The 12256-nt window shown below is 51.7% G+C and overlaps 2 protein-coding genes across 6 annotated transcripts in view; both read right to left on the bottom strand.

The window, feature by feature from the left end:
• Positions 1–12256, bottom strand: part of ATP2B2 (ATPase plasma membrane Ca2+ transporting 2) — a 259107-nt gene that overhangs the window by 94944 nt on the left and 151907 nt on the right. For all 5 annotated transcript variants that reach the window (XM_049766248.1, XM_049766250.1, XM_049766249.1 and 2 more), the window contains exon 4: positions 11319–11836. In XM_049766248.1, coding sequence (XP_049622205.1) covers positions 11319–11517 — 199 coding nt within the window. In that variant the 5' untranslated portion in view covers positions 11518–11836. The remainder of the gene's footprint in view (positions 1–11318; positions 11837–12256) is intronic.
• Positions 1–12256, bottom strand: part of SEC13 (SEC13 homolog, nuclear pore and COPII coat complex component) — a 241855-nt gene that overhangs the window by 108518 nt on the left and 121081 nt on the right. The window lies entirely within an intron of this gene.

Genomic DNA, 12256 nt, shown 5'->3' with positions numbered 1-12256 from the left:
ATTTTTTTGCTTTTTGGGCCACATCCGGTGATGCTCAGGGGTTACTCCTCGCTATGCACTCAGAAATCACTTCTGGCTTGGGGGACCATATGGGATGCTGGGGGATTGAGCCAAGGTCTGTCTTTTCTAGGTTAGCATGTGCAAGACAAATGCCCTACCACTTGAGCCACCATTCTGGCCCCAGAATTTCTGAACATTTGAACCACTTCCATGGGCAGATCTCATCTCTGCTACTCTGGAGACACTAGGGCCACACCTGGCTATGCTCAGTAGTGCATGTGGTGCTGAGGATCAGACTGGGGATGACAGCATGTGAGGTTCATTCCTTCTCTCCTGTCTTGTCTCACAGGCCTGGTATCTCTTTATATGGAGCTGTTGCTACACACAAAATTCTTCCCCACTTTTTCTTTACCCCATTACTCCACTTCTCCCTGTTCTAACACCTTTTTTTTTGTTTTAGGGCCACATACGGCTGTGCTCAGGGGCTACTCCTGGCTCGGCACTCAGAAATCACTCCTGGCTCAGGGGACCATATGTGATGCTGGGGATCAAACTCGCGTCCGTCCCTGGGTCAGCTGCATGCAAGGCAAGCACCCTGCCACTGTGCTACCACTCCGGCCTCACCTGTTTCTTTTCTGTACTGGAGGCTGTGTGAGCTTTGGGGTGAACTTTCTCTGGACCTGAGATGCAAAACCTACAACAAACCCTAGCTAGCTACTGGTGGTGGTGATGATGAAGATGAAAATGAAAGTGGAGGAGGAGGAGGAGGAGGAATAGAAGGGGGGAAAGTAAGACAAGGAGGAAGAAGATAAAAGAAGAAAGAAAGAGTAGGAAGCAGAAGTAGAGGAGAAGGTAGAGGAGACAGAGAGGAGGGAGAAGAGGAAGAGAAAGAGGAGGAGAAGGAGAGGCAGGAGAAAGAGAGAGAGGAAGAGGAGGAGGAGGAGGTGAAAGAGGATAAGAATGAGGAGAGAAGCAGTAGGGGGAAGCCATGAAAAAAGCAGCTGCCAGCAGACATCCCCAATGCTCTTCATCAGCTCAGTGACCCCTGTTAGGGTATATACCACTGTACCAAGCCACCCAATGGCTTCTGTGCCCAAAGAAACCGGCTGGATCACACAGTAACTGATGGTGCATTCAGACTCAGGACTGTGCCTGGACCCTCTGGCACTGCTGTCCCTGCTATCCTGCCAAGTGTGGAGGCTGTCATTCAGGAGTCCCAGGTTCCCCCCCGAATTACCTTCAGACCATCTCTGGGGCCTTATCTGTGCAAGTCAGGAGTCTGGGCTCGAGGGAACTGACCCAAATGCACCCTTGAGCACCCTAAAATGAGGCACTACAGAGCCTCTGCACACAATCCCCTGTGAAGGCAGGGCCACGGCCAAAGGTGTTCTAGAAACAATAGTGCAGACTCTGGCAGTTATGGAGTCTGGGCCCAGACAGCATAGAGAGAGGACAGTGGGACAGAAAGGCCAGGAACACAGAGAACAAGGATGAAATCTGCCCTGTTCTGAATTTTAAATTCTAAGTTTCCAAAATTCTAAATTTCTAAAATTCTAAATTCTATTCTAAAATTCTAAATACTAAACTTTATTATTTAAAGGGTTTTTTTTTTTTTTTTTTGGTTTTTGAGCCACATCTGTTGACACTCAGGGGTTACTCCTGGCAATGCACTCAGAAAACGATCCTGGCTTGGGGGAACCACATGGGATGCCGGGGGATTGAATCGAGGTCTGTCTTAGGGTGCGCCACTGATCCGGCCCCTAAATTCTAAACTTCTATATTCTAAATTACTAAAACTCTAAATTCTATTCTAAAATTCTAAATGTTAAATTTTAACTTTCTAAAATTCTAAATTCTATCCTAAATTTTAAATTCTGTCATTTAAAGAACCCCCCATCATCAGTGCAACATTCCTATCACCAATGTCCCAAATCTCCCTCCTCCCCACCCAACTGCACCCCACCCCTGCTTGTACTCTAGACAGGCTTACTATTTCACTCATACATTCTCATTGTTAGGATAGCTCTCAATGTGGTTATTTCTCTAACTAAACTCATCACTCTTTGTGGTGAGCTTCATGAGGTGAGCTGGAACTTCCAGCCCTCCTCTCTTTTGTCTCTGAAAATTACTGCAAGAATGTCTTTTATTTTTCTTAAAACCCATGGATGAGTGAGACCATTCTGATTCTTTCTCTCTCTCTGAGTTAGTTCACTCAGCATAATAGATTCCATGTACATCCGTGTATAGGAAAATTTTATGACTTCATCTCTCCTGACGGCTGCATAATATTCCATTGTGTATATGTACCACAGTTTCTTTGGCCATTCATCTGTTGAAGGGTATCTTGGTTGTTTCCAGAGTCTTGCTATGGTAAATAGTGCTGCAATAAATATAGGTGTAAGGAAGGGGTTTTTGTATTGTATTTTTGTGTTCCTAAGGTATATTCCTAGGAGTGGTATAACTGGATCGTATGGGAGCTCAATTTCTAGTTTTTGGAGGAATCTTCACATCGCAAATTCTAAATTTTAAAAATTCTAAATTTCTAAAATTCTAAATTCTATTCTAAAATTCTAAATTTCTAAAATTCTAAATTCTATTCTAAATTTCTAAAATTCTAAATTCTATTCTAAAATTCTAAATTTTATTCTAAAATTCAAAATTTCTAAAATTTTAAATTCAATTCTAAAATTCTAAATTCTATTTTAAAATTCTAAATTTCTAAAATTCTAATATCTAAAATTCCAAATGCTAGTGCAACCTTCCCATCACCAATCCCCCATCTCCCTCCAACTTCAAACATGCTTGTAATAATGGCACTTAAATAAAGATGTTAAATAAATAAACAAATAAATAAACTAAATTCAATAAATAAATAAATAAATAAATATGGAATACTTTGATCAGCTTAAGAAAAAAAAAAGAAATCTGTCCTGTGGCCTCAGAACCCCACTTCCTTGGGGTCTCTGGCTCTGTCCTTGGAAATACCCTCGGCTATCATGGAGGCTCTTTCTGGTTCTGGGAGAACCCTGGCAGAGGGAACTGTGGGCTGTAGTGGGGATGGACAGGAAGTCATGCCCCCTCACTTTTGGGGGCCACTGGTGTCCTGCTCCGTGACTGAGCCTCATCACTATTGAACGCTTCCTGGGCCTTGAGTTTCCTGTGAGTCCCCCAGATTTGCTTCATGAGGGGCCCACAAGCCACTCCAGACCTGATACCCCTAAAATAGCCTGCTCCATAGACTCTCACTCTAACAACACCCTCCTTGATAGAACCCTGGCGCCGGACAACGATTTATTGTCATCACCTTGATCATGCCTAACATGCAGGCGACCCCCCCCCCACCTGCTGCCTGATCCTGTGTTCATAGATGTCCCCTTAGACCAGTGCTGAAGGGACACTGAGAGGGGAGAAGGTGTCTCTGCATTTAGGCTAGTGCCCACTCTTGGGGGGCACTGTCCTAGGTGCTAGTGTATCACAGAACCCCCAGAGCTGTCATTACAGTCATTTTTATTTTTATTTTTTATTTTTGGTTTTGAGCCACATCCAGTGACGCTCAGGAATTACTCCTGGCTATGTGCTCAGAAATCACTCCTGGCTTGGGGAACCATACAGGATGCTGGGAATCAAACCGAGGTCCATCCTGGGTCAGCCATGTGCAAGGCAAATGCCCTACCATTGTGCTATAGTTCTGGCCCCTGCCAGTACAGTCTTACCCACCGAAACTGGCAGGTCTCTCTCAAGGGGCTTCAAGACTGAGCTGCCTCTAGGTCCAGCTTCTGTCCTGGCCCCCGGCCTCAGGCCTGGGCGTGTGCAGTGACCAGTATAATTTCTTCCTGCCCCAAGCTCTACTCTTCCCATCTCCACCCCAGCTCTCTGCCTGTGCTCCCCTCCTGAATTCATCCTCTAGGAGTGCCCCATTCTGAGCCACACACACCAGTTCCTTAGCAGCACTGACTGCTTCAGAATCTCCAGGCGCCCCTCCTGCTACTTTGCTTTGACTCTGGACGTTCAGAGTCAAGTTCCTGCTCCTTCTGGGTGCTCCCAACTGGGCTCTGAGCACGAATCTCTTCTCCACCCATGTCCTGTATGGCTGTGGGGGACAGATTGAGATCATCTATGCCTCAGTTTCCTTGTTTGTAAACAAGAGAACAGGATAGGGGAGAGAAACACTCGCTCCCTCTGACCGTCGCCCTCAAGTCACACCCTGTGCAGTTCACATGGGATCTGCTTCTCACTCGCCCTCTCTTCCCTGCTTCTGCATCTTGGTCCCCTCTCTTCCCTCTACTAGGAATATCCTCCCCCACCCGCTGCAAAGTCAACCTTGCTTTTCTTGCTCAAATGCCACCTCCTCCAGGCAGCTCTCCTTGCTCCTCCACCAGGAAGGTCTCCCTCCTGCCTCTCAGCTTCATGGCATTTCATTTTGAGAGATCCCATCTCCTCCTGGCTCAGAAATGATCCCTGGGACCATTTGCTGGGACCATGGAAATTTCCAGGGGGGCACTCTGGTTGGGGCGGTGGCTGGCGCTGGCAGGTGGGCCCCAGGGAGGCATCAGCCGAGGTGCTAATTTCCACTGACTATAAATAACTGAAACCACAGCAGGGACGGGGATTGCGCCAGGAGTAAGATAATCGTGGTGGGGTGAGGGGGGCCGTATAAATAACTTACCTGCCTCCTGGGGACCTCTCGAGTGACAGGCCGGCCTGGAGGGACAGTGCTGAGAGAGCTGAGCTCCAGCCTCAAGGAGGCCCAGGCTGGGTGGACAGTGGTGGATGGACGGCTGGGACTGTGGGCTTGGAGCAACCCCAGTTTCTCCTCAACCCACTTCCAAAGAGGAGACAGACAATGGCAGCAATGATGGGATCAGAAATGAGTCTAGACACCTGGGCTTGCAGGAGTCAGGGATCCAGAGGGGCTTCAGAAATGAATGACCAAGGGCTGGAGCGGTGGCGCAAGCAGTAGTTGTTTGCCTTGCATGCACTAACTTAGGATGGATGGTTCGATTCCCACCATTTGGTCTCCCAATCCAGGAGTGATTTCTGAGTGTGCATAGCCAGAGTAACCCCTGAGAGTCACTGGATGTGGCCCAAAAAGAAGAAAAAAAAAGGAAGAAGAGAAATGAATGGTTAGAGGTCTAGAAGGCTGCAGGATGAGACACTGGATGAGAGCTTGTGAGTGGCCAATGGTCTTGCTGAGGAAGGGCAGAAAAGGGTCCCCTGATCTGATCTGATCCAAGGATCTGAGGTCCCTATCTTTCTCTTTTTGGGGGAGAGCATATCTATACCTGGCAGTACTCAAGGATCACTCCTACTGAACTTGGGGAACCCTAAGGAGTGATGGGAATGAAACCTGGCTGGCTGCAAGCCAGGCAAATGCCCTGTCCTCTGCATGAGGTCCCTGTCTTTTGGGGAAAAGGATATATAGCTTTGAATCAGCCACTAGGTGGCCAGGATGCTCTCTGCATGTGTGTGTATGTTTGTGTGTGTGCGTGGGGGGGGGCTCCTAAGGCCACCACAGATAGCAACCTCTGGTCAGCTGGTTCCATTGTGCATTTGATAAGGTTAGACTTAGAGACAAATGCACAGAATTGTAAGCTGTGCTTTAGATTCTGCCCTACTTCGTGCTCCTTAAATTATTGCTCCATTTTCCAGCTCTCCGTAGGGGTTAGAGGGCTAACGCTCTGAGGCCTGAGCCTGGAGATACACAGAGCTGCAGGATCACCCCCTTTCCTAATGGGGGGAAACACAGGATCTCCCAGGGTGGTCAGGAACCCAGTCAGATTTGGCCCCCTTCAAAGCCCACAAATGTGGGGACAGACAGCAGGCATGGATGGGGCCGGCTACAGAGTGCAGATGCACAGGATGCATTTTCCTCGCTGCAATTCTCAGGGGTGCATTTTCCTTGGATGATCTTGCCCTGCAACCTACAGGGGTGGGCCTGGGAGTGAGTGTTCCCCATGGGAAATGGAGTTTCCCACCTCTCGATTCCAGCTGGTGACAACTCTAGTTCCTCCTTCTGAGAGCAGACAAATATTTCTTTTGTCTTTTTAAACTGAAACAACCCACACTAACCCTGCCAGATGCAAATAAATGTGAGAAGGGGGGGTTCCTGGAGCCTGGAGTTCCCCCCTCAGCATCTCCTTGTCCCCCGGAACACCTCGGGAGGGCTTCACAGAGCCCAGTCTGAGCACTTCCTCCTTGAACCCCTAGTTTTCTTGTCTTGGGAGCCCGCATACTGCAGGGACCAGAGCTGTGCTAGGTTCTCAGTATTGACACTCCACATTCCTGATCACCGGGGACAACACCCACAGTGTGAAGGACCTTATGGAGGTGAACCGGGATTGGCTTCAGTGGGGGTGTCAGGGTCCTCTGCCCCGTGGGAGAGGCCCCAGGCTGCAGGCACCCAATTCCTGGCACCCTGTCTTGTTCTGGAGCCGCTCACGGGAAACCTCTCCCATCTGCAGGCACCGGCTCCCTGCAGAGGTGACGTCAGCGTAGGCACTGGACCAGAGCCGTATGTGGGTGTGCAGTTAGAGATTGGCATAGTCCTGGCAACCCCAACTTCTGCTTCCTCATCCTCACCTGGCGCGGGGACAGCCCTGTACCCGACATGAAGGGAGCGTGTGAATGTTGCAGAGTCCTATTAGCCTGGACTGCTGCCCCTGGCCCATGAAGCTCTCTGCAGCCCTGGCCTGTGGTAGAAGCACCATATACCCAGTTGCTCCCTGGCCCAACTCTGGTGCCCTGTCCTGGGGACCCTGGAGGGCCATTTTGGGGAATTGGCTCATGCTCCATGCCACCCTCATTCCTACCTGCCTTGTGTGCTTACAGTCACCATCTATGTGATTCTCTGCTCCTTCTTCTGTTTTTTTACACTGCCAGGGAAGATTCTGGAAGGTGGCCCTGTCTTGGTCCCCCAAACGACATCCGCACGACATAGGTAGGACTCTGTCCCCAGCTGAGCCACAGACAGTGGAGGCACACTTCAAACCATAGTGTTGGCCATATTCCTGCTGGGCACAGCTGGTGAGAGTGGGAGGAGGGACCTGGGGTTCTGTCCGGGGGGTCCTGAGGGTGGGTTGTGCCACACCACATGCAGATGGGGAAACTGAGACCTGGAATGGCCTCATGGAGGAGTGGGACTCAGAGTCAGTGCTCTTTCTGCTCCTGACACATAGCGGGCATGAAAAATCGAGTCACTTTTACTCTGCAGAGCTGAGATGCCTCCAAGGAGAGAAAACTCTGCAAGGCTGTGTCCAGTTGGAGTAGCGTGAGGCCAACCCAGGCTGAGGTCTCAACTACCAGCAATCATGGGTGACTGGCTCTGCTAGAGTTGGGCCCCCCTTTAAACACTGCTATTCTCCCTCTCCTCATGCCCCCTGGGTGTCTGACTGTGCCCAGTACCAACCAGCAGTGTCACCTGAAGTCCCTCTGGACCTACCGAGACCCTCAAGCATCTCGGGGGTCTTATGTTTTCCTAGTCCAGTGCCCAGAGAGCTGCTGCTATACCAGAGATGCCCCTCCTGGCTGCCCAGGAGTGGGTGGACTGTCTGGGTCTGCACGTGGATTAGTTTTATGGATGATTCAGAGATTTCGTGGGCGGCGCCTGTCCACGTGACTCAACCTCTTCACAGAAATCGGGGCTCAGAGGGACTCACGGATTCAGGGTGTGGGGCAGAGAAGCCTCAGCAGATTTACCCCCAGGTTCACCCTGGTGCTCATTTCACCAGGCCAGATAAACGGCCATCCTCTTTTCTGCTGATTTATTTCCTAATTAAAAATTTTTTTTTTTAGTTTCGGGGTTACACCTTTGGTGCTTAGGGGTTACTCCTGTTTTGAGCTCAGAGATCACTCCTGATGGGGCTGAGAGGACCATATGGGATGCCTATGTTGGCTGCATGGAAGGCAAGCATCCTGTCTGCTGTGCTACTGCTTGCCTGTCTGCTTGTTTGAACTCTACTTGTCCTATAAAGTAGCACCGAGTTCCCAGCATAGGATCCTTGAGCAACAGGGCAGCGATGACCTTAGTGACCCACAGGTTCCTGGGGTCCCCAAAGTACCTGTGAGAATCACATTGTGAGAGCTCAAGGAGATGGTTCAGGGGCCAGAGCACCAGTGTTGCATACATCGGACTCTGATTCCATCAAGACATATGGGAATTCCTCTCCTCTCCTCTCACCCCATCCCACACAGTATGACCTGAGGAGACCCCTCCTAGGGCCTGAGCACTGATGGGAAGACTGAGGCACAGGTTACAGGAATTGGTTCGATTGCCACAGCTGGCGAGATATGATATCAGGGTTAGTCCTGTGACACCAGGTTGGTCTTCCGGTTGGGGCATGAGTCATATGCCACCCTGATGCCCTGGCAGACAGCTCAGGTCTCCTACTCAGGGTAACTTCTATCAGTGGTTGGACATGTTCAGACTGTGTAGACATGTCTCATCCTGCAGGCCAAGCAGCTGCTTTTACTTGGGTCCCTTCTCTTGCTCCAGGCCAAATGCCCCTCTCCGGCAGAAAGAGCACACCTGTATTTCTCTATCTCTACCTCCCTGGCACACAGATGCCATCTCGCACTGCATGCGGGGGTGGGTTGGGACTGCCTGAGAATGTAGGCAGCACAGGTACAATAGAGATAAAGAAGGAGGACAAGCATTCCTGTAGCCTTGAGGTGCTGGATGGCTCTAGTCATGCCTGACACCAGAACTTTCCCTGACTGGATCCAAGCATGCCTGATACCCTCACAGAGAAACCCCGGTTCCATAAATTGGTTCGAGACCCGTCTCTCTCAGACTGAGTTCTAAGGAGTCAAAATGCTCAGCAAACACTGGAAAGCAACAACAACAGGCAGAAAACATTGAGAGTGTGATCAACTTCCTGCTGTCTGCAAGTGGCCGAGGGTGAACCCCTATTTCCATGTTATAGGTGAGAAGATTGAAGTCCAGTGTCCAAGTATCAAGACCCCAAAACCTCTCAGTACTGGGCCGGGCCAGAACTCCAGCCTCCCTCCCACCCCCAACATATTTCAGGAGGCGACTGTACCCCCATTCCTTTCATATAAGGGGTATCTGCCTCTGCCAGGCTCACACCTGAGGAGATAGGGTCTCTTTGAAGACCTCGGGGTCCTCACTCATCTCTGACCAGGCACCAAATCCTCCCTGTGGGCCCCCAAATCTGAGCGGCCTCAATTCACTTCTCCCTGGGGCCTTGACTCAGTTTCCCTGCTGGCCCCTCTTTGGTGAAAAAGCCACACACTATGGGGTTGTCACACTGACAGAATCAGGGTCCCACTCAAGGCTTCACATTGTCTTGTATCCAGCAGGCAATGGGGCCTATTTGAGAGGACTCTGTGTCTCAGGGATACACCCCTATCCTGATTATCTACCTGACCCTCAAAACTTGCTCCCACTACCCCCTGAGAACCTTCTCTTCACACTTCTCTCTACACTCTGGTGAAGATAGAATCTGTGGGTACCATCCAACTACCTGGCACCAGTGCTGGGGTTTGGATGCAGGAATGTGTGACCACGGGGGGTGGCCAACTCAGATCTCTTGTCCTGTCCCACAGAGACGGATGCTGAGAACTCACATTCATACCTCCCTCCCAGCAGCACCCCAAAGCATGGAGGCAGGGAGATGTGGACATGTGCAGAATGGCACAGGATTTCCACCTCCAAGATGGCTTCCATCTTGCTCTGCCTCCCCTGGAAAGTCTCCCCTGAACACACTGCTGCTCTGCGAGCCTATCCTGCTCCATTCTTACTCCAGCTTCCAGGGAGTGGTCCCCCCCAGAGTGGATCTTACAAAAAAATGCCACGGGCACGTGGACACCATTGATGGTGATTGTGTGGGATTAAGGAACAGGGCACTGTTCTGAACTCTTCTCCAAAGGGTCCTTCCCATGAGGGATCTCCTGAGGTCCTTGCAAAAAGCGAGGTCTAGAGAGGTGAGAGAGAAGCCTCTGCATTGAGGTGTAACCCTCCATTTTACAGACGAGCTGAGTACCTGTGCCCCCCTAGTCCTTGCCTTCCTACAACATACGACATGCGGGGAGGATAAACATGGGTCAGACTGATGTGCCAATCTGATGATGGAGGTGAACAGGGGCCAGACTGGTGTGCCAACCCAATGGTGGAGATGCCAACCTGGTGATAGGGGGAGCATGAGTCATTCTGCCATGAGCCGGCACTTACAAAATGTCCCCAGGCAGAGCCCAACTTCCAACTCAGGGCCACCCTGGTTATTCCTAAGTCCTAGATCTAATTACAGGATGAAGACACCCCCCCCCCCCACTTTCTTCTCTGTCCAAAGCTAATCACACACCAAGAAAGAGAAGGTGCTTCTGAACATATTCCTGTCACAGCAGTAGGTCACGGCAGCGCAGACAAGATCCCCAGACGCAGAGGGTCACTGACCCCAAGCTGTGGGTGCTGCAGGAATAGACATGGACCACCTCTGTGTGAGGGCACAGTGTACAGAGTACCTGAGCACTGGAGCAGGGATCAGGCCGTTTTGGGGGAATCAGAGCTGCTGGCCTCGAGCTGGACTCTAGCTGGGAGAAGCCCAGCCAGGCCCTGGGTTAGTAGGGACTGTCCCTTACTGAGCCCTACTTTATGCTCAGGCTCAAGCCTGCAGGTGAGGAAGTGAGGGGTGCTCTGGCCCCATTTCTAGAGAAAGGCCAGGGCTCAGCACAGGGATTTGCAGGAAGCAACCCCCATCTGTCCTGAGGTTATGAAGGCTGAGCCCCGACTCTGAACCCTGGAACTCCACTGGGCTGGGCTGGATCTCTCCCATCACTGAGACCTGACTTGTCATCCCCCAGGGGGCTGACCAGACCCCTGTCACCAAGCTCCTGTCCCCAGGGTGTGTGTGTACACACAGGTTTTGGGGACCTTCCTGTAGTGGCCGCAGGACCAGAGCCAGGTCTAGTCAACAGGACTAGTTCACGCTCATTCCTTTAAGGGGCACCAGGTAGCTGGGCAGGCCAAGGGAGCTGAACCCCAGAATGCAGTCACTGTGGATGAGGTTGGGAATATAGGTGGGGCTGTGGTGTGACTAGACAGCGGGGTTGGGGAGCTCTCCTGCCATGTCAGCTCCCTCCTGGACCTTCCCCAAAGAGAGGGCACCCCCTAACTTTCCAGGGTGCTAAGTCCATCCCTGCACGTGGCCAACACCTCACTGGCACCCAGGACTCAAACTTGGCTTTGCTCTGTGCCTCTGGTTCGCAGGTGTCTCGTTTGTGGGGTGCTGCAGAATCTGGCTCATCGCCCCCAGGATGACACCAGTGAAGCCAGGCTGGCATTTCTGCTGCCACACACCTACCTTCCACGGGGGACGTCTGCAGGCGCCGGCAGATGGCTTCTGTGTCGCCGTAGGTGTCTTTGATCTTGACCACGGCCTCGGTGCCTCGCAGCTCCATGAGGCTCCGCAGCTCCTCCATCGTGCACCCGAATTCGCCCCCATGGCTGGGCTCGTGTCTTTGGTTTTTGGAGTAAAAGTCGCTATTGGTCATGTCACCCATGTCGGCTGCAGTCCCCACTTGGGGTAGGCCTGAGGGTCAGTGCTGGACAGGAGGGTGCTGGGTGATTGCTCCGTGGGGGCTGTCTTCAGCACAGCCTTAGGGGACAGTGGGGGTTCCCGGGGGCTGTCGCTGGGGCCTTGGGGGAGGGGACGGCCGAGGTGGGCTGGCGACAGTGGTGGTGAACTCCAAGGGGTATCCCCAGTTTCGGGGCGAGGTCCAGGGGCCGGGCAGGCTCAGGGCTGTAGATCCAGAAGTCTCCATTCAGTGGGGCCCATGCTGCTCCCCAGAGCCGGCATCTACATGGTCGGGGCAGTCCCACCTGCAAGAGGAAACAAGGAAGTGATGGAAGTGGCACCAATGCAGCCCCCCAAACCACCCACATGCCCAAACATGGTGGTTGGCGCATAGCGCTGCCCCTCAGAGGACAGTTCACCATGCCTGCAGTAGATGGGCATTCTACACACGGATGGGCACATTTACTGCTCCCCAAACATGCCCGTCCACTGATCTTAGCTCACTTACAATGCGGACCCCCCTTCTGCACACTGCAGTCATGTACTTCGAGGCATCGTAACTCTAAGATCTCAGAGATAATAGATTCCCTGCGTCTGCACAGACCATCTCATCCAGCTACACTGTCCCCCAAGAAAGTCATGGACAGCCCAAGCATATACAAAGAGGGGAGCAGTGCCCAACCTCCACACAAAGGGTTCCATACCCTGTCTTCTGCATCTATCCA

Source organism: Suncus etruscus, chromosome 20, assembly GCF_024139225.1.
Source record: "Suncus etruscus isolate mSunEtr1 chromosome 20, mSunEtr1.pri.cur, whole genome shotgun sequence".
NCBI lineage: Eukaryota > Metazoa > Chordata > Mammalia > Eulipotyphla > Soricidae > Suncus > Suncus etruscus.
The sequence above is the reverse complement of the archived record's forward strand: the minus strand, read 5'-3'. Positions and strand labels throughout refer to the sequence as shown.